At 51.8% G+C, this 18,988-nt stretch overlaps 1 protein-coding gene, 1 long non-coding RNA gene and 1 other non-coding gene across 3 annotated transcripts; 1 reads left to right on the top strand and 2 right to left on the bottom strand.

Annotated features, from left to right (window-relative positions):
- Positions 1 to 425: 425 nt before the first annotated feature.
- CDC37 (cell division cycle 37, HSP90 cochaperone) lies at positions 426 to 9,888 on the top strand. Its single transcript, XM_074350749.1, has 8 exons — positions 426 to 629; positions 6,047 to 6,328; positions 6,667 to 6,775; positions 6,886 to 7,001; positions 7,087 to 7,209; positions 7,844 to 8,026; positions 8,125 to 8,196; positions 9,306 to 9,888. The coding sequence occupies exons 1-8, from the start codon at positions 528 to 530 to the stop codon at positions 9,459 to 9,461; spliced, it is 1,143 nt and encodes a 380-aa protein (XP_074206850.1). The 5' UTR covers positions 426 to 527; the 3' UTR covers positions 9,462 to 9,888.
- Positions 9,889 to 11,802: 1,914 nt separating this feature from the next.
- On the bottom strand, positions 11,803 to 15,541 carry LOC141574613 (uncharacterized). The gene is made up of 3 exons (XR_012501498.1): positions 15,438 to 15,541; positions 12,138 to 12,298; positions 11,803 to 12,034 (listed from the first exon to the last, which is right to left on the bottom strand). It is a non-coding gene; the product is annotated as an uncharacterized LOC141574613 (long non-coding RNA).
- On the bottom strand, positions 12,431 to 12,535 carry LOC123616631 (U6 spliceosomal RNA). Its single transcript, XR_006724637.1, has one exon. It is a non-coding gene; the product is annotated as a U6 spliceosomal RNA (small nuclear RNA).
- Positions 15,542 to 18,988: the final 3,447 nt, after the last annotated feature.

Here is an 18,988-nt window from a genome sequence, read left to right as displayed (position 1 = left end):
CTCCCCCTCGGACTGGGAAAGTGCTTTCATACCGAACACCCTCCCCAGCACAGGGTTAAGTCCCTCTTCACAAAGGACGGGGGCCCAGTTTTCTAGCCGAGGCCCGGCCCCAGCAGAAGGCTCGGGCTGACGTCACTGCGGTGTGGCTAAGAGGACATTCCTCTCTCTGTATCTCGCTAACTGTCCCCTCCCTCGCCATGGTCGACGCAAGTCATGGGGCAGCGGGAGATGAAGAGGGCTCGAGGTTGGAGGATCCATTTATACGGGTGTCTAGAGGGAGCCCAGAGCTGCAGGAGGTGAGATCTCGGCGAAGACTCCCGGGGCCGGAACACGTGCGCAGGGCTCTTTAAGGAGAACTCGGTTGCCAGTGCCGCTTCCCCGGTTACTAGGGATATGACGTCATGCGCGGGCGGGGACGTGAGCTCCCTGGCGGAAGCGGAAGGGGTGGGGCTCTGCGGGCCGAATCTCCGTGCCGCCGCCGCCGCCGCCGTCGTCAGAGCCGGAGCGGGCTGGGCCGCCGAGGCAAGATGGTGGACTACAGCGTGTGGGACCACATCGAGGTGTCTGACGATGAAGACGAAACGCACCCCAACATCGACACCGCCAGCCTCTTCCGCTGGCGGCACCAGGTAGAGTGCGCGCGCCCAGCCCCTTCCCCCACTCACAGGACTCCGCTTCAGAGTTCTGATCCCTGATATTGCCAGGAACCCAACAATTGACACCTGAGATTCCCACCCTACAGTGTGGACTTTTAGTATCGCTCGGCGTTCTTCAACTCCGGGACCCCAGAACTGCCAGGACCCTTTAGTCCCTGCCCACGATCCCGCTCCGTCCTCCGATTTCTTCTTGGAACTCCCAGCTGACCCCTAGGGCACCTTTTTCAGAGTCTAGACTCGCAAGACGAGCTTTGGGCGTGCCCCTCAATCCAGTTTGGGACCTTCCATTTACACCCAGAATACTGACTCAGAATTTGGACCTTGACCCTATTCGGATACCCACTTGGGACCTTGGATATCCCACGGACCCCTCCAACCCCTAAAGTCCCCAATACTCTAAGTCCATTCTGCGTCTTGCCTCTCTGGGTCTTTGACAGAAATTCCCATTTAGGTCCAGAGCTCTTACTTCTCCAGATAGACCAAGGAACTCTGCCCTTTCCTGAGATTTCTGTTCCTGGCCCAGGACTCCTTCCCTGGAACGTAGACCGGTGCCCCAGGAGGACCCTCAGTCCCATCTAGGACAGGAATTTTGAAACCTGGTTCCCCTTCAGACTGAACCACCAGCTCCACCCTGATGGAGCCTCCAATTCCGGCCGTTCTTTGGCATCACATACTGTAGACCCAGTTTCCCATTACATCAGGAAGCCCTACCCACATGGCTTCCTGCCCAGCCAGAACCCCTGCCCCTACTTGGTACTGCAGACCTGGTCACCACCCACCCCCAAGACGGGCTTCCTATGGGAACCTCTGCCAACATTGGAATCCCTCATTCAGACCCATGTCCGGGACCCAAACCCAGCCTTCCTTCCCACCCCAGTTTAAGTCTGCTGTTCTCGAGATACCCAGATTGACCCTGCTCTTACCAGGAACCCTCCCAGTGTGATTTCACATTCACTGGCCTTTCTTTTATTTGTTTTCTCCCACATCCAGACCCCAGAATCTGTGTGTTCTCTCACCCGTCTCTCTGCCCGGCAGTGCTCACAGGCCAACAGAATGACTCTCATGAGACCTAATCGTCTAATCTCCTGCTCCACTGAATGAGAGCTTCTGCACCCACATACCTGCATCTGTTATACTCTCTAAATGAGAGCTTGTACCTCTCAGAACCTTCCAGTTGGGAACTCCTGACCCCACCTTCTCATCTATCAGCTCCCAGTCATTTATCCAGAAACTCCCAGAAGGGCCCATTCTGCTGACACAGTCTTAGTCCCTACATCTGATTCCCAGTCCCAGTCCCAGTCCCAACCCATTTCTTAAAGCAGCAGTCTCCTGGGTAGCATACCTGCCAGGCAAGCCACTGGACTGTAAGAAGAAAGTTCTAGCACTTCTCTTTCTGGTTATGTGTAACATTTTATTATGAAATATTTAAGGTCCCTGCAAAGCTTTAAAGACTATTCTTGGGAACACCTATTTCTGTCACGTAGTTAATCGGTATAACTGTGTGGAGGCCAGTTTGGTCCTGCTGGATGGGAGGCCGGTGCCCCCTCTCCTGCAACGTCCTCCTGCCACCATGTCCTACTCCCTCTCGGCACAAAGCTTTTTCCTGTCCTGCCACCCAGAGTCCCACAGCTGTAGTGGAGGCAGGGAGCCTCGTGTCTCCAGCACCAGGTTCAGTGGCCAGCAAGCCTGGCCTCTAATCCAAGCCCTGCCACAAGACCGTGGCTGCTTTACTCCAGGGGAAGCAAGACCCCCACCTCCATGAGACCATCATAAGAATAATGTGAGATTAGAACTGAAAAGCACTTGACTCAGGGCCTGGGAAGAAGTAAGTGTACCAGAGGGGAAGGTGGGATTAGAGAAGAAGTAGTCCGGATCCTTTCTGAGTATAGGTCTGCCCACCTAGGTTCAGATCCTGTCTCATATCCTGTCTCCTTCTGAATCACTGACTTGCTGCATGGCCACCAGTGAGTTTTGATCTCTCTGTGCCTCAGTTTCCCCAGCTGGGAATCTTAGTGGTATCCACCCCATTGGGTTGTTGTGAGGGTCAGCTTATTTCTTTAATGTGTGTAATGCTCTCAGGACAGTACCTGGCATGTAATAAGTTCTGTGAAAACTTCAGTCACTATCATTGTCATTACTCAGGTAACTCATGGTAAAAAAATAATCCAAGGTTTCCAGAAGGGGACAAGTGAGTCGTCCCAGCTCCCACTCCCTTGCCTGGAGACAGCTACCAGTACTCGTTTCTTGTGGCTCCTTCCAGTGAGCTGTGGGACATTGAGGTTCTGTGCGCTTCGGTTTCCTGATCTATAAGGCAGGAGGGCAGTGACACCTGTGGCCCTTTCTCACTGCTGAGGCTTCTGCCCTGCCCAACCTGCTACAGCCCTTCCTGGAGGCGTGAAGCCCAGGCTGGGCGTACTGCCACCCCCACCAGCTCCAGGAGGCCTTTATTTAGCTTTGACCTCCCTGATGGCTGCTAAGAGAATGCCGGGAAGGTTTTGATGACCGCCCAGCAGAAACCAGCAGGGTGGTAGATTCCTGCTGCCACCCAAGACCAGCTATGATGTTGACCATATAGAGCCCCTCACAAGGCAGCAGGAAGGCTCCAGGGTGACACAGGCCCATCATGGAGGAGAGGTGGCAGAGACCACAAGGCATCCTCCACAGGACGATGGCCTTCTCCACCCCTTATCTTCAGGTGGAAAGGGAGGCTCAACATTGGCTGGGTTTGTCCTCAGGGGCATCAGAGAAGGGCTCAGGTCTGCCGATCCTCACCCACATGTGCCTGTCCCTGTGCTAGAACCTGGAGATCCGACCTCGAATAAAGCACAGAAGCAAATTAGCAGACCATTCTGTTGGCCACGACAACGGTGACGCCAGTGGGACACGTACACCAAGTGCTGTGTTGCACGCAGTTTCTTTGGAGTAACTCATTTAGTCCTCACAACACACCTGTGAGGCCCCACTTCCTAGAGGGGGACACCAAGGCAGGGAGAGGTGCAAGCGACTGGGCTAAGGTCTAGTTACTGTAAGTGGAGGAGCTGGGTGCTCTGATGGTGCAGTAACTGCCCCTCCCAGTTACCAGGCATTTACTCCAGGCTAGAAATGGAACTGAGCACTTGAAGTAAATTTCCCTTTTTTTAGACTTTTTTTTTTTTTTTTAATGAAAGTACTGTGCTTGAACCAAGGACCCCAGGACCTGGTGCATGCTAAGCACTCATTCTACCACTGAGCTATACTCTCCCCGCTGGAAGTACGTTTTCTTGTTTGAATCCCATACAGCCCCCAGAGAGAGGGAGAGTGCCCCTCGGATAGACAGCATGGGAATGGCGCTCACTGAGGGACTACTGGACCGTCTGCTTAATAACTTCTTTTGCTTCTCCTGGTGCCATCCTGCGAGGTCGGCACTGATGTCTGCATGTGACAGATGAGGAATCTGAGGTTAGGAAGTTGACCCAGGGACACGCAGCCATTAAGTGGAGACTGTGGGCTATGACCCCAGGTCTGGGGTCCCAAGGCCATCCACCAGCATCTCGTCAGATCAACTGATGATCACAGAGGGGCCTTTGGGGCTCAGTGACTCGGGGGGTTGGGCAGGCTCTGTCGAAGCTGGGACTTGGGGGCGAAGCAAATGGAGTCGGGGAAGAGAGTTCCAGGTGGAAGGAACAGCATGGGCAGAGGCTAAGAGAGAGCTGGTCCATTCAGGGAACCACAAGGGCCAACATCGACCTAGGACCCAGAGTTGGGAGAGGAGAGTGGGACCCAGCCCCCTAAGGAGCCTTGATGCCATTTGGGCAACTTGGGGCAGGGGTCTGGGGTCCCATCTAAACCCAGACACTCCAGGTCAGGGTGGCAGGGAAGGCTGCGGTCAGAGGTGCATGTTTCAAGGACTCGTCTGGCAGCTTCTGAGCCTGGATTGAGGGGACGGCCATCAAAGGTGGTGGCACCCCTCACGGATCAGCTAGTGGCTCTGGACTGAGCATGCACTGTTGGGAGCTGGGAGAGATGCTGGGGGAGCCAAGCAGGGGTGGAGAGTGGACAGGCCCCAGTAATCTAACAGGGGCCTGGTGAGGGGACTGAGTGAGATGAAGAATGAAGAGATGAGGTGCCATCACCAAATTTGGAGTGCAAGGGAAGAAGAGGTCTGGGGAGCGGCATCTGGCAGGGAGGACAGGGCACCAAGCCCAGGAGGGCTTGCTGGCCTGGAGAGAGAGCTGCATGGACCTTTGGAGATCCAGGTGCAACTCTTGGGATGGAGCAAACTGGAGAAACAACTAGAAGAGAAAACTGTCAGGATTTGGTGGCAGAGAGGAAGGGAGGGGTAGGGCTCATGAGCAGTCCTAACAGGCTGAAGAGGTGGGGAGGGTCTTCACTGAGGCCGGACACAGCAGAAAACCAGATTTGGGGGATCCAGGTGGTGAGTTCAGTTAGGGGCACAGAGTGGAGGTGCCTGTGGGACACCCAGGCAGAAACGGCTTGAGGGGGTTAATGGGCAGAGGAGGGTACCCCAGTGTTGCCAAGGGCAGCTCCAGAGAGAAGGCGGATCCTGAGGCCTTGGGAAGGGGTGAGGCCTCCATTCAGTGTCTCATTACTTTATTACATCTAGCAAGCCTATCTTGAGTCCTTACTGTGCACCAGGTCCAGACACAACAGTGACCAGATCCCCACCTTCTTGAAGCCAGTATCCTTGGAGGAAGACAGTGTCCAAAATACCGTAATTGTCACAGGATGTTGTCAGGTGACAAGTGCTAAGCAGAGTAAGGGGAGGTTGTGACCTTCAGCAGGGAGGTCAGGGAAGGCCTCAACTGTAAGGGACATTCGAAGATGATAAGGATGCGGTGGGGTGGGGGTTCTAGGGAGAGAGTGTTCCAGGCCAAGGGAACAGCCAGTGCAAAGGCCCTGAGGTTTGAAGTGAGTTCAAGAAAAGGGGAGGGGAGGAAAGGTATAGCTTGGTGGTAGAGTGCGTGCTTAACATGCACAAGGCCCTAGATTCCATTCCTGGTACCTCCATTAAAAAACAAAACAAAAAAAAAACAAAACAGTGAGGCAGCCTGTGTGGCTGGAGGGAGGGGGCAAGCAGGAGGAGGTGAGGGCATGGAGGTGACAGGGCAGGTTGTGCATGGCCTTGTGGGCCGTGGGGAGGACTTGGGCTTTTGCTTAGAGTGAGGTGGGAGCCATATAGGGTTCTGAGCAGAGGAGGGACCTGCCCTGGCTCAGGTGTGCCCAGGTACCTGTAGGGGTGAGAGTGGAAGCTTGGAGTCCAGCACACGAGGTTGACTTGGACATTCTCTGGGGCCATCCCAGGTGCAGCTGTCAGGAGCTCGGGGCAAGGGTGGGGCTGGGGTCAAGGGACAGGCCATTCCTCAGAGCCATGGACCATTCCTGTCCGGCAGGCCCGGGTGGAGCGCATGGAGCAGTTCCAGAAAGAGAAGGAGGAGCTGGACAGGGGCTGCCGCGAGTGCAAACGCAAGGTGGCTGAGTGCCAGCGGAAGCTGAAGGAGCTGGAGGTGGCCGAGGGCGAGGGAGGCAAGGCCGAGTTGGAGCGGCTGCAGGCCGAGGCGCAGCAGCTGCGCAGGGAGGAGCGGAGCTGGGAGCAGAAGCTGGAGGAGATGCGCAAGAAGGAGAAGAGCATGCCCTGGAACGTGGACACGCTCAGCAAGGACGGCTTCAGCAAGGTGTGTGGGGCGGGGCGTGCCGGCAGCCTGCGGCAGGCTGGGGGTTGGGTGCGGTGGATTGTGCAGGTTGGGGGTTGGCTGGATAGGGGCATGGGTGGGAGGCACAGGTGTAGGCGCCCTGGGTGGGTGAAGTACCCCACCAGTACCCTCCTCTGATCTGCCCAAAGGCCCCAGTCCGAGGCCACGCCTGCCACGCCCACGCTCCCGCCACACTGATGTTCACGCCGTCACCACCTCCACTCTGGACGGGATGGGCACTGAGGCCGCGGCCCACCCGGCCACGTTTGAGGCGCTCCACAGCCTCTCCCCAGCCCACTCCCCTTCTCACCCCACCACAGAGCATGGTCAATACCAAGCCTGAGCAGGCAGAGGAGGACTCAGAGGAGGCAAGGGAGCAGAAACACAAAACCTTCGTGGAAAAGTACGAGAAACAGATCAAACACTTTGGTGAGTTGGGTGCGGGGGGCCACCAGTGGGGGCGGGCGATGGTGCACGTGACAGAGGACGGTCCTCTGCTTCCAGGGCCCTGCTGACACTTTGCAAACACCTTCTCACAGGCATGCTCCGCCGCTGGGATGACAGCCAGAAGTACCTGTCAGACAACGTCCACCTGGTGTGTGAGGAGACGGCCAACTACCTGGTCATCTGGTGCATCGATCTAGAGGTGGAGGAGGTGAGTGGGGCTGGTCCCGGGGCTACGGAGCGGCTCTGCCCTGAGTCCGCCACCTGGTGACGCTGTGCCTATTCTCCCTTGGCAGAAATGTGCACTCATGGAGCAGGTGGCCCACCAGACCATCGTCATGCAGTTCATCCTGGAGCTGGCCAAGAGCCTGAAAGTGGACCCCCGCGCCTGCTTCCGGCAGTTCTTCACCAAGATCAAGGTAGGAGCCTGAGTGGCTGGGGCAGATTTAGGGGTGATCATTTTCAGGGAACCAGCCAGCAGTCCACTGGGGGCGGCGGACACAGGTCTACTTGGACTCGAGGCCCTGTGATCAGAACCTCACACATCAGGAGACGGAGGAGCTGAGAAGTGATTGGCAGATTTTGAAAGCAGAGCTGGCAGGATGTGCTGAGAGTCCCAGCCTGGGGTAAGGCCCGGAGTCGGATGCCTGCTGGCTTCTTACCTGAGCACATGGAAGAGCAGAGCTACCCCTGCTGAGCTGGAGGAGGCCAGCAGCAGGGTGGACTGGGTGTGGGGGTGGTGATCCAGAGCTCAGGGGTAACTATGTTGAGTTTGAGGTGCCAGCGAAACTCCCCACAGGAGGAGGCGGTGGGTGTCACGAGTCTGCGGTTCAGGGGACCATGCAGGCAGATGGTCGTGAGCACGTGGGTGTAAACCCGAGCGCAGAGGGGGTGGAGGAGGATAAATGGAGCAGAGGAGAAGCCTGAGCCCCAGGGCGCCTATCCTATAGTTGGGGACCAGACACAGGAAGTCCTTGGGCGTCTCTGAGGACCTGCAGCGGGAGGATCTGGGGACCCAGTCCCACTCTGTGAACGCCCCCGCCCCCTCCGCAGACTGCTGATCGCCAGTACATGGAGGGCTTCAACGACGAGCTGGAGGCCTTCAAAGACCGCGTGCGGGGCCGTGCCAAGCTGCGCATCGAGAAGGCCATGAAGGAGTACGAGGAGGAGGAGCGCAAGAAGCGGCTGGGCCCCGGTGGCCTGGACCCTGTCGAGGTCTACGAGTCCCTCCCTGAGGTGTGGCTCCCTACTCCTCCCGGCTGGCAGGCGGTGGGCGTGGGCGGGCGGGCAGCCAGCAGGACCCTGGCCCTGACCCTGCCCCTCTGCACCCGCAGGAACTCCAGAGATGTTTTGATGTGAAGGATGTGCAGATGCTCCAAGATGCCATCAGCAAGATGGACCCCGCCGTGAGTAACCACATGCCAGGTCCCCCACCACTCCTCTCTCCCCACCCGGCTCCCCAGCGATGTGTCTCCCCGCCCCGTCCAGCCCTGCTGCCCACATGGCTGGTAGAAGTCCCTCTCCTGGGCTTCTCAAAGGAATAAGGGAGGTTTTGTTACCCTGTGGCCGGCACACCAGGCAGCCAGGCTTCATGCCACGTGCTCAACTTAAATTTATTGAGCACTACTGTGTGCCCAGCATCCAGATTGACTGCCACTGTCACTGTGGGCTGTTAATAAGCACACCGAGCTGACCCAACCTTTGTCAGCCAGTCAGTAGCCCAAGGAGGGGGCTCCCCCCCAACCACTGTGACCCCAAACCAGTTTCTCTCTGGGTATTAACTCACAAAATTCACAGGGAGGGCTGAGCACATAGTAGGCACTGGTAAACACTGGCTGTTAGGAGCAGCAAGAGTGGTGGTAAGTGAAGACTTTGAGTCTTAAGAGACCTCAGTGTGACTCCATTCCTGCTGCTTGGCTCACTGGTTGACCCTCTGGTTTCCTCATCTGCAAAATGGGTCTAGTCGCCACACTGGCCCAGGGTTTGTAGAGACTTCTATGGGAATGAGCATCTAGACCAAGGGTCTTCAGACTCTGGCTTGCAGGCTCACTGCCTGTCTATAAAGTTTTATGGGAATGCTGTGGCCACACTCATTTATTTTCATCTTGTCTGCGGCTGATTTGGGGCTGCAACTGTAAAGTTGAGGAGTGATGAGTTGAGAGGTTTTGACAAAGACCATAAGCCCCTAAGCCAAAAACATTTACTGTCTGGCACTTTACTAAAAAACCACTTACTGACCCTTGTGCGAGACCTTACACTGTTTAAATTTGAATTAAAGTTAAGTGAAATTTCAAGTTCTATCCCTCCCCTGCACTAGGCACATTTGAAATACTCAGTAGCTAGTGGCACCCATGTTGAATGGCGCAGATTACAGACCATTTTCATCGTCGTAGACAGTTCTCTTGGACAACTGTGATCTAGAATAATCGGGAAGCAGGCTTGAGAATGTGCAGGGGACAGGCGGGCCACCAGGAGATGGCAGCCCAGCCTCACCTGCCCACTCTTCTCCCCACAGGATGCGAAGTACCACATGCAGCGCTGCATCGACTCCGGCCTCTGGGTCCCCAACTCCAAGTCCAGCGAGGCCAAGGAAGGGGAGGAGGCGGGTCCTGGGGACCCCTTGCTGGAAGCCACCCCAAAGCCGGGTGATGAGAAAGATGTCAGCGCCTGATCCGCTCCAGCTGCCACCAGCCTGCCTGCAGGCCCCTGTGCACCCCTTTTCAGAAAACAGAAATAGATGCCATCTACCCAGCTCCTGGCTTCCTCCACTTTTGCTGCTCCCCCACCTAGCCCGGAGGGGCCTGCCCACCCCCTCCACTGCCCCCACCCCCCAGCACTCATCGAGTCTCTGCTTCGAGTCAAGGGGTTTCACTGCTTGCAGCCCCCCATCAGCATTCTGCCAAAGGCTGGGGGGTCCAGGGAGGGGCAGAGGTTGCCAGGCTGGTCCACAGGGTGGGGGTGGGGGCCCCAGCTCAGGGCCCGCTCCAGTCACCGTGGACTCTTGTTTTCACTGTTGGTTTGCTGTCGAATCTTCTGTATAGTAAACAGCAATGATCTTCCAATAAAGGATTTCAGATGCTCCGCGGGGCGTCACAAGGGCTGTTGGCACAGCTCTTCTCTCAGGGGTGGGAGGGGACCCTAGTGAGTGTTGGCCGTTGGGCCCATTGCCCTCCAGCTGTGGGGCAACTTCCTCCATCCTCACTCCAGGCTCTTCCACATGCTGTTCCACTGCCTCAGGACACTTTTATGGCAGAGCTCTCACTCGCCATCCCCACCCCTCTCCGTAAGTCTGGCTTTTCTCATCCCTCCAACCCCCCCGCCCCCCCATCCACTGAGACGCATCCTCACAGTGTCTCACCTTCCACGTGGCCTACTCAGCCTACAAAATATTTCTTGAGTCTGGCCGCTGCCCTTCGTCCTCCACCCTGGTCCAGGTCCCCCATCACCTCTGTCCTGGACATCTGCCCCAGCCTCCGTGTCTCCCCCTTTCTCGCTAGACCCCACCAGGCAGCCACCAGCAGGTGCCTATGAACACGTGAGTCAAGGCACACCCTTTCCCCCGCAGAAACCTAAGTCCTTCCTGAAGCTCACCCAGCCATGCGACATCAGCCAGGTCACATCCCTGCCCTCATCTCATTACCACCACTCCTCACCAACTAACTCCCTCCTTGCTGATCCTTGAGCCCTTGAAGTTTTACTGTCAGTGTGACCTTGGGCAACTTAGCCTCAGCGACCCCCTGTGTACAATGAGTAATGTTAGTGCCTTCTTCCCAGGGTGGTGGTGAGTGAGATAATGTCCGGGCAGGCATAGCACCTGGCACTCAGATGCTCCAAGTGTGGGCCTTGGTACCTCCTGTCCCTCTCCCCGAACACCCCTGCAGTCAGTCTTTTGAAAAGTTGAAATATTTGGCCCACAGGAAAGCCTTAATACTGTAATAAACAAGGACACGTCAGCTTTTAAGACGTGAAATACCAAGGATCCAGTGAAGCTGACTGCCCGCCTCTCCTGAGGGACACCAACCCCTGGCAGCTGCTTGTCACTCTGACCAGAGCTCTGCCACCTCCTCCCAGAGGCCCGCCTTCTGCGTCACACCTCACATCCAGCCACAAAGCTTCCCACCTGCCCAGCTCTGCCAACCTGTGTATTGTCTCCTTAATGTTGTGAGCACAACCTAGGTACAAACTGATCTTTCCTGGTCTTGAGACATTGCAGAGCTCCTAAGGGGTCCTGGCCCTCAGTCAAAGCCAAGGACCTCAGAATGCCCTTGTGCCCAAGCTGATCACCACCAGGGGGCAATAGTGAGCTGCAAATCCAGGTGGCATTGCCTAACGCTTTTTATTCTGAGGAAAATGGCAGGTAGGGGATCTGGGCGGATTGGAGGGGCCTCCTGAGGCCCTGGATAGGCCTCACCCACCTAGCGTCCCTCCAGGACCCATTCATGGTGGTCAACTTATTCTTTACTGCGAAAACTGATAGGTAGATTCCATATTACTGAGAATTTCCTTTCCTCTCAGGCTTCAATATAATGCAGCACTGTTACTGATGCTTTACTTTAAATTTCAATATTTTGTTCATCATAGATTTTTCCCCCATTGTGTGTTTTTTTTTTAAATATTGCATTAAAATATTTATCTTGGTTACCGAGTTGGCGCCCTCTTTGCTTTCATGCCTCACCTGCCTCGCCCTAGCACAACCTAGGATTTAAAACATCGAATGATATTAAGAGATACACCATAGAGTAAGCTCCCTCTCTACCACCCTCCACTGAGCCGGTTCCCTGCCCCCAACCTTGGGAACCCACTGTCTGCGGTTTCCCGTGACTCCTTCAGGGGTTTCTTTCTGTAAGATCAAACATAATCTTACCCCTTCCCTTCCCTTTTACAAAATACGTAGCACACTGTGCACTCTGTGACGCGTCTTGCTTTTTTTCACTGAACCGTGTGGCCCTGCAAATCTTTCCTTATCAGTACATCAGCACTTCCTCATTCTTTTGACTCTGGTATGTGCGCGTCTCAGCATTTATTTCATCAGCACTTTTTTGATTAACACTTGAGGTTCTTTCCCAACCCTACTTTTACAGGCAATGCTGCGAGAAATACCTTTCTGCGCCATTTCCCACCAGTACAGTCATCCTACCTGGAGGGTAAGCTTCCCAAAGCAGGATTGCTGAGTCTTAGGGGCAAACAGAATTCCACTCAGAAGGGTTTCACTGAACAAATGTAATGCAGAGCCAGGTTTCACTCCTGCAAACCGGACAGGAGAACCAACAAATGTTGAGTGTATTCCTTTTCTATGGCTGGCTGCTGTAACAAATCACCACTTAGTGGTTTCAACACAATGTATTACCTTACACTTTTGCAGGTCAGAAGTCTGCACGGGTCTTGCTGTGCTAAATTCAAGGCGTTGGTGGGGCCGTGGGCCCTCTGGAGGTTCTGGATCCATTTCCTTGTGGTTTCCAGCTTCTAGGGGCTGCCTGCATTCCTGGTTGCATGGTCGCCTTCCTCCATCTCCAAAGATGGCAAAGATGAATCAAGTTCTCCTATCACATCACTCTGACCCCTTTTCCTACCTCCCCCTTCCACTTTTAAGGACCTTTGTGATTACCTTCAGCCCACCAGGATTTATATATATATATATATATATATATGGAACAAATCACAAATTTGCATATCATCCTTGCACAAGGGTCATGCTAATCTTCCTTACCGTTCCAATTTTAGTATATGTGCTGCTAAAGTGAGCGCACTCATCTCCCTGTCTTAAAGGAAGCTAATCATCCTTAATTTCTAATTCTCCCTTGCCACACCATAGAACATATTCACAGATGCTGGCGATTAGGACATGGGCATCTTTGGGGTGTTGTTATTCTGTAAGGTGCCCAGAGCTAGCAGCAGCAGGGAGCTGTTAATGGGGCTCAAGGGGATGAACCTGCTGACATCTGGAGCCATGAAGAAGCTTCTCCTTTGCAGGTTATGTGGCCAAAGACAAACAGCCGCTGCCCAACTGTGGTTGGGAAGGGAGAGAGCAGGCGAACAGATATCCTTCATCCATCTCCCACCTCCCATCTCCTGCCAGCCTTCCCCACTGGCAGAACCCACCAGAAGCCAAGGACATGGAAACTAGGTGAAGCAATTTGCTGTCATCGTGGCTATAGAAGGACACCCTGAATACACAGCTGCTCAGAGAGAGCAAATATCCTGCTGGGGACCTGGAATTGCTAGGGGTGTGGAGGACAGAGCCTAAAAGCAGTTATTCTAGCACCCGATACCCTTTATCTGCTCCACTCCCTTCTCCCTGACACTTCAACCTTCTACCAAAACCCACAAAACCTACTTGTTAATATTTATCTGGTTTATGTCAGCTCCCTGAATGCCGGGATTCCTGTGTTTTGTTCACGGCTAAATCCCCAGGGCTCAGAACACAGCATACAGTAGGCACTCCATAAGTGTTTTTTTTAAATGGAGGTAAAATGTACATAACAGAAAATTGATCATTTTAACCATTTCAAGGGGTACAATTCAGTGCCGTAAGTACAAGAAACTCTGTACTCAATAAATACTTAACTCCCTGTTCATAAAACATCTGTAATTTTGTGCCTGGCTGATTTCACACAGGAGAATGCTTTCCAGCCTCCTTTATGGTGCAGCCTGTGTCAGAATGTCCTTCTTTTTTAAGGCTGATTAATATTCCATTATAGGATACCCCACATTTTGTTTACTCGCTCATTCACCAATAGACACTTGTGTTGCCTCTACCTCTCAGCTATCATGAATAAAGCTGCTGTGAATACAACTGTGCAAATCTCTCTTTGAGTCCCTGCTTTCTTTGTGTATACATGAAGAAGTGCAATTGCTGGATTATATGGTGATTCTTTTTGAGGAACCACTAACCGATAAGCATGTTTTGATCTCAGAAATGAGTTGGATATCAGGGGCCCGGAAGTGGAGTGGAGACTTGTCCTCAAAACCATTTTGTGCCTTTTTGATTTGGAACCACATGACTGAATGACTTATTTAAAAATAAATCATCAAAAAAAACATTAAAAAGAAAAGAATGGTGGGATAAGGTTGTTTCTTAGAGCCACTGAAACCGCAAAATTGGAAATCACGTGATTGTCCAGCCATGGGAGATAAGACAAAGAAATTCTAGCCTATTAATGTGTACAATGCTGCACAATAGAGTAGTGAAAACAAGTGGAGTGACTCACATCCGTAGAGATGAAATTCATAAACACGTGCTCGTTTGTGAATTGGAAATTCATAAACACAAGCACAGATAAAGTAAGCAAGTCATAGGGGCCAGCAGATGGATAGGAATTACAAGTTCAAGGACAGCCTTCCCCTCCGAGACTTAACCTGGCTGTTCCCCCTGACTGGTCCATCTTTCCCCTGACATCCATGTGGCTCCACCTCGGCTCCCACAAGGTCAGATAGGTGGTCCCAGGCCACGCGATCTCCAATGACATCAGCTCCCTGCTTTGCTTCTTCTATATCGTGTCACCATCTGCTACACCATGTATTTGTCCTTGTTTATCCTTGGTCTTGGCTGTCTTCCCATCTAGACTGTCACACCATAAGTGCAGGGAATTTTATCTGTTCTCTTCCCTCCTGTGTCTCCCTGGTGGGTGGGGGTGGGGGCCTAGAACAGGGCCGAGCACACAGTAGGTGCTCAAGAGATGTGTATCCTCATTGCTGTAGGGGCTGAAAGGGACAACAGCCACTTTCCTCTGAGGATGAAAATGAGGAGTGGAACTCTGAGATTCTCCACGGTATTTATTTTTATTTAAAAATTTTTTTTTCACAATTCTTTTTGCACTTTGTTTGTTTTGGGCGGGGGGAGCAAATTAGATTTGTTTGTTTCTTTATTTTTAATGGAAGTCCTGGGGACTGAACCCAGGATCTCGTGCACGCTAAGCACACGCTCTACCACTGAGCCATACCCATCCCTCTCTCTGGTATTTATGCTGTTTATTTTTCTACCTGAGTGGACGGCACACAGACAATTTCTTTTTTTTTAGATTTTTAAAAAACTGAGAAATAACTGACATATAGCAATATATTAGTTTCAGGTACAACATACCAATTTGCTAGTTGCGTACATCGTGAAATGATCACCACCTTAAGTCCAGTTAACATCCATCACCCTCCAGAGTTACAGACTTTTTTTTTCTCGTTATGAGAACTTTTAAGATCTCTCGTTTTAGCAACTTTCAAACATACAATACGGTATTGTTAGTCACCATGCTGTCCACCTCATCCCTGGGACTTATTTATTTTATAACTGGAAGTTTGTACCTTCTGACCACCTTCATCCATTTCACCAGCCTCTCTTCCCCCTGATTTTTCAAAAATTATGGTAAAATATAGATAAGGTAAAATGTCACATTTTAACCTTTTTTTTTTAAAGAGTAAAAGCAGATTTATTCGGGGAGATACACACTCCTAGACAGAGCGTAGGCCGTCTCAGACGGCAAGAGAGCCCATTTTAACAATTTCTAAATTTAAAGTTTATAGGATTAAGTACATTCACATTGTTCTGCGATCATCACACCACCCATCTCCAGAACTTCTCATCTTCCTAAACAGAAACTCTGTCCCTGTTCAACACCAGCTCCCCATTCCCCCTCCCCCAGCCCCTGGCACTCACCATTCCACTTTCTGTCTCCAAGAATTTGACTCCTCTAGGGACCACCTATAAAGTGAAATCATAAAATATTTGTCTTGTGTCTGGCTTCTTGCACTCAACAAAATGTTTTCTAGGTACATTTTGTTTGTTCATTCACCAACTTGAGTTGTTTCCCATGACTACTTATGAGAATTTTTTAAGGGCCATGTGTTCACACACAAGGGTGTGGAACTTCCTTGGAAGGATTCCCAGCGGACCTCATGGCTGCTTTGGGGAAGGGGCTGACAGTTCCCTGAACTCTCCTATTCAAAAGGACACAAAAAGATTTTGTTTTTTTTAATTTTTCAGCCCTTGGCTTTTCCCTGGTCTGGTGGGAGCTCTAGGGAGGCTGGTCCCTGCAGGCCTCTCAGAGACTGGGGATTTCCCCAATTCTCACTTCCTCCTGATAACCCACTAGGGCAGGATGGCCTGTTGTTCCAATTTGCCCAGGACTATTCCAATTTTAACCTGGAAAGTCCCTTGTCTGGGAACCCCCACTCAGTCCTAGGCAAACCCCTATGGTTGGTGGGGTAACCTGGAGCCATCCTGCTGGGACTGGACTCCATCTGTGATGTAGGCATTCGGGGTGGAGGCCTCAGGCCTGAGAGGAGACACATGAGACTTCCCAGTGGCCTCTGTGGCCTCTTCTTTCTTCAGCTGTCAAGTTGGGTGCTGGTCCTACTCTAAAAGAGCCTGACAGGGCTCAGAGAATTCTGAGCACCCAGCTCTGCGCCCAGCCAGCATCCAGGCTGGGAAAATGACAGCTATTATTAGAATTTATTATGATGACTGGGTTTATTACCACTATTGTTGTTATTAATCACCCCACCTGACATTTCCTATTGGTCCCTCCTGGGTCACAGGCCCACCCCGCCCCCGGTGGTCCAGCCTCCAGGCCCAGCAGAGGCCACCCCACCTCACCCAGGCTGGCTGTTGAAGAATCCGACACACTTGGTTTCCTGCTGCTACAGATCTAGTGGCAAAGAGGAAGCTGAGGCCGGAAGACTGTGGCCAGCCCTTCTGCAGCAGGGCAGGACAGTAGCCCAGGCCCAGACGTCTCCCCAGATCATTCCCTCCATTCTTGGCACCAGTTCCAGGCACTGGAGACACAGTGGAGAACCAGACAGACCCTGCCCTTGAGGAGCTGACATTCTAGAATAGATGTCAAACATTAAAATCAGTGCTCAAAGAAACTTCCAGGAAAATGTCAGATGATCATAACGGCTGTTAAGAAAAATACAGCGGGCAAAGGGGACAGAGAGAGGGATTTGCTGATTCAGAGCAAGGAGTTTCTGGGGAGTGGTGAGGCTTTTTTTCTTGGCCTGGGTATTTTGTTTCTTTTATTGTTGTTCTTTCTTTAAAACTGGGCCCACAGGGCAGGGTAATAGCTCAGTGGTGGAGTGCATGATTAGCATGCACGAGGTCCTGGGTTCAATCCCAGTAACTCCACTAAAAAAAGAAAAGAAAAAACTGGGCCCACAGGTAAAGCTTGTGAAAGTTTTCTTTAAGGTATGGTAAACCTCAACACTTGTGACATTCAATGAATGAGTTTTCCACACCAAGCAATTCTCTCTTTTTCAGTGGACACCAACTGGGAATCTTATGGTTCAGTTCAGTTTTGACACTACCTGGAGGTGGCACAAGACCCCACAGGTTAAGGGCTCAGTCCCACAAGACTGCCTCCCACTTCAGGCATCAATCTTCGCCTGTACTTCAGATCAAATAACTGTAATAAGGGGATTCCCAATACCCCCTTCTCAGGTTCAATAATTTGCCATAAAGGCTCATAAAACCTAGAGAAAACTTTACTTTGGTTTACTGGTTTTTTATAAAGGAGACAGATGAACAGCCAGATGAAGAGGTACATAGGGCGAGGTCTGAAGGATCTGAGTGCAGGAGTTCTGACCCCGTGAAATGGGAGTGCGCCACCCTCCCAGCACAGAGATGTATTTACCAATTCAAAAGCTCTCCAAGTCGCGTTGTCTGGGGATTCTAAGCAGGCACAGTGGCACAATTGATTAAATCATTAACCACTGGTGACTGAACTCAATCTCTTGCCCATCTCCCCTCCCCAGATATCAGGGATGGAGGCTGAAATATTTAACCAACCACCCTAATCACATGGTTGGTTCCTCGGACAACCAGCTTCCAGCTTTCAACAGTCACCTCATGTGCCTAAACTCAGGCACGGTTGAACAGGCTTATGATGGAAAACCAAAGATGTTCCTTTCACCTTCATTACTGTGGAAATTCTAGGGGTTTTAGGAGTTCTGAGCCAGGAACTGGGGGCTAATGACAAATACTGTAACATGCCAACATCATCTCTTTCATGCAGGAAGTTTCAGGAGTTTTCAAAGCTCTGTGCCAGCAATTGGGGGTGAAGATCAAATCTCTATTTCTTGTTGTAGCACAATGTCGCACATGGGAGTATTCAGGAGTATTTAGACAAGAGTATTTATGGGTTCAAAATTCTCAGGCTCGTCTGTGTCTGCTCAATATCCCCATTCCAAACTTCAGGGACCCACTCTTCCCCCTATCAGTGCCCTTATAACATAAGAGACCTTTAGGACTGTGCATTTAAATGCTTTTTATAATTCTATAACCCATACAATCAGGCTCCGGGTCTGAACACTAACATCTATAAAAGAGAAGAGATTGTGTTCAGATGTTCACAGATGTCCTCTGGGTGATGCAGGGAAGACAGATAGCGGGGTGGGGGTGGGCGCAGGCAAGGACAGGAGCCTCGGACCAGGATAAAAGCAACTTGCACTGGTTCCAGCAAGTGATGATGAGGGCTTGTCCAGGAGGCTGAGAAGCAGTTATGCTTCATGAACCAGAGGTGGGTGTGAGAAGAAACGGGGGTATCAAGATTTCTTTCCTGAGATTTTCTGAAATTTCTTTCCCTTGAGCTAACCAATATTTCCATATTTCTCTTGAGTCCTTCCATAGGTGGGCTGAGCAGGCACAAGGAAATATAATACATTCTTTTAATTCCTCTCTCTTATGAAATATAGAGATACTCTGAAGATGTCTTCATAGCAGTACAGAGCCTCTCTCTCTTTTTTCCCCCCAGTTGCAAATTATTCCCTTGTCAGGATGAATCACCATTCATTCCCCAATCCCCAAGCTCCCAGCACTCACTACCCTTTAGGTGCCAAGCTAAATCTCAATCTACAAATTTAAGCTGAATCTCCACAGCTGTCCTGTGAATAAGAGTCTGGTTTTCCCCACATTTTCTCAGACTCAGAGATGAATAGCCACCGTACCCTTGACCCTGGCAGTTATAGCTCCAACTCCAGAAATAGACTTGGCTCTGCCCTTTTGTGTTTTGTGACCTGGGAAAGTTACTCAACGTCTGTTAAAGAAAAAAAAATTATTCTGGCACTTGTCAAAACGGTATGGAAGACTTTATGCAGGACTATTGCAGTAAGGGTGCTTGTAAAAGGGGAGAGAGTTGGGCTCAACCCTGAATACAACAAAGACAGCTGGGGATAGCTGGCCAAATCACAAGAGTCAGGGGGTCCATGGAGATA

This window comes from Camelus bactrianus, chromosome 22, assembly GCF_048773025.1.
Source record: "Camelus bactrianus isolate YW-2024 breed Bactrian camel chromosome 22, ASM4877302v1, whole genome shotgun sequence".
NCBI classification, from domain to species: domain Eukaryota; kingdom Metazoa; phylum Chordata; class Mammalia; order Artiodactyla; family Camelidae; genus Camelus; species Camelus bactrianus.
This window is presented reverse-complemented; position numbering and strand designations above follow the sequence as displayed.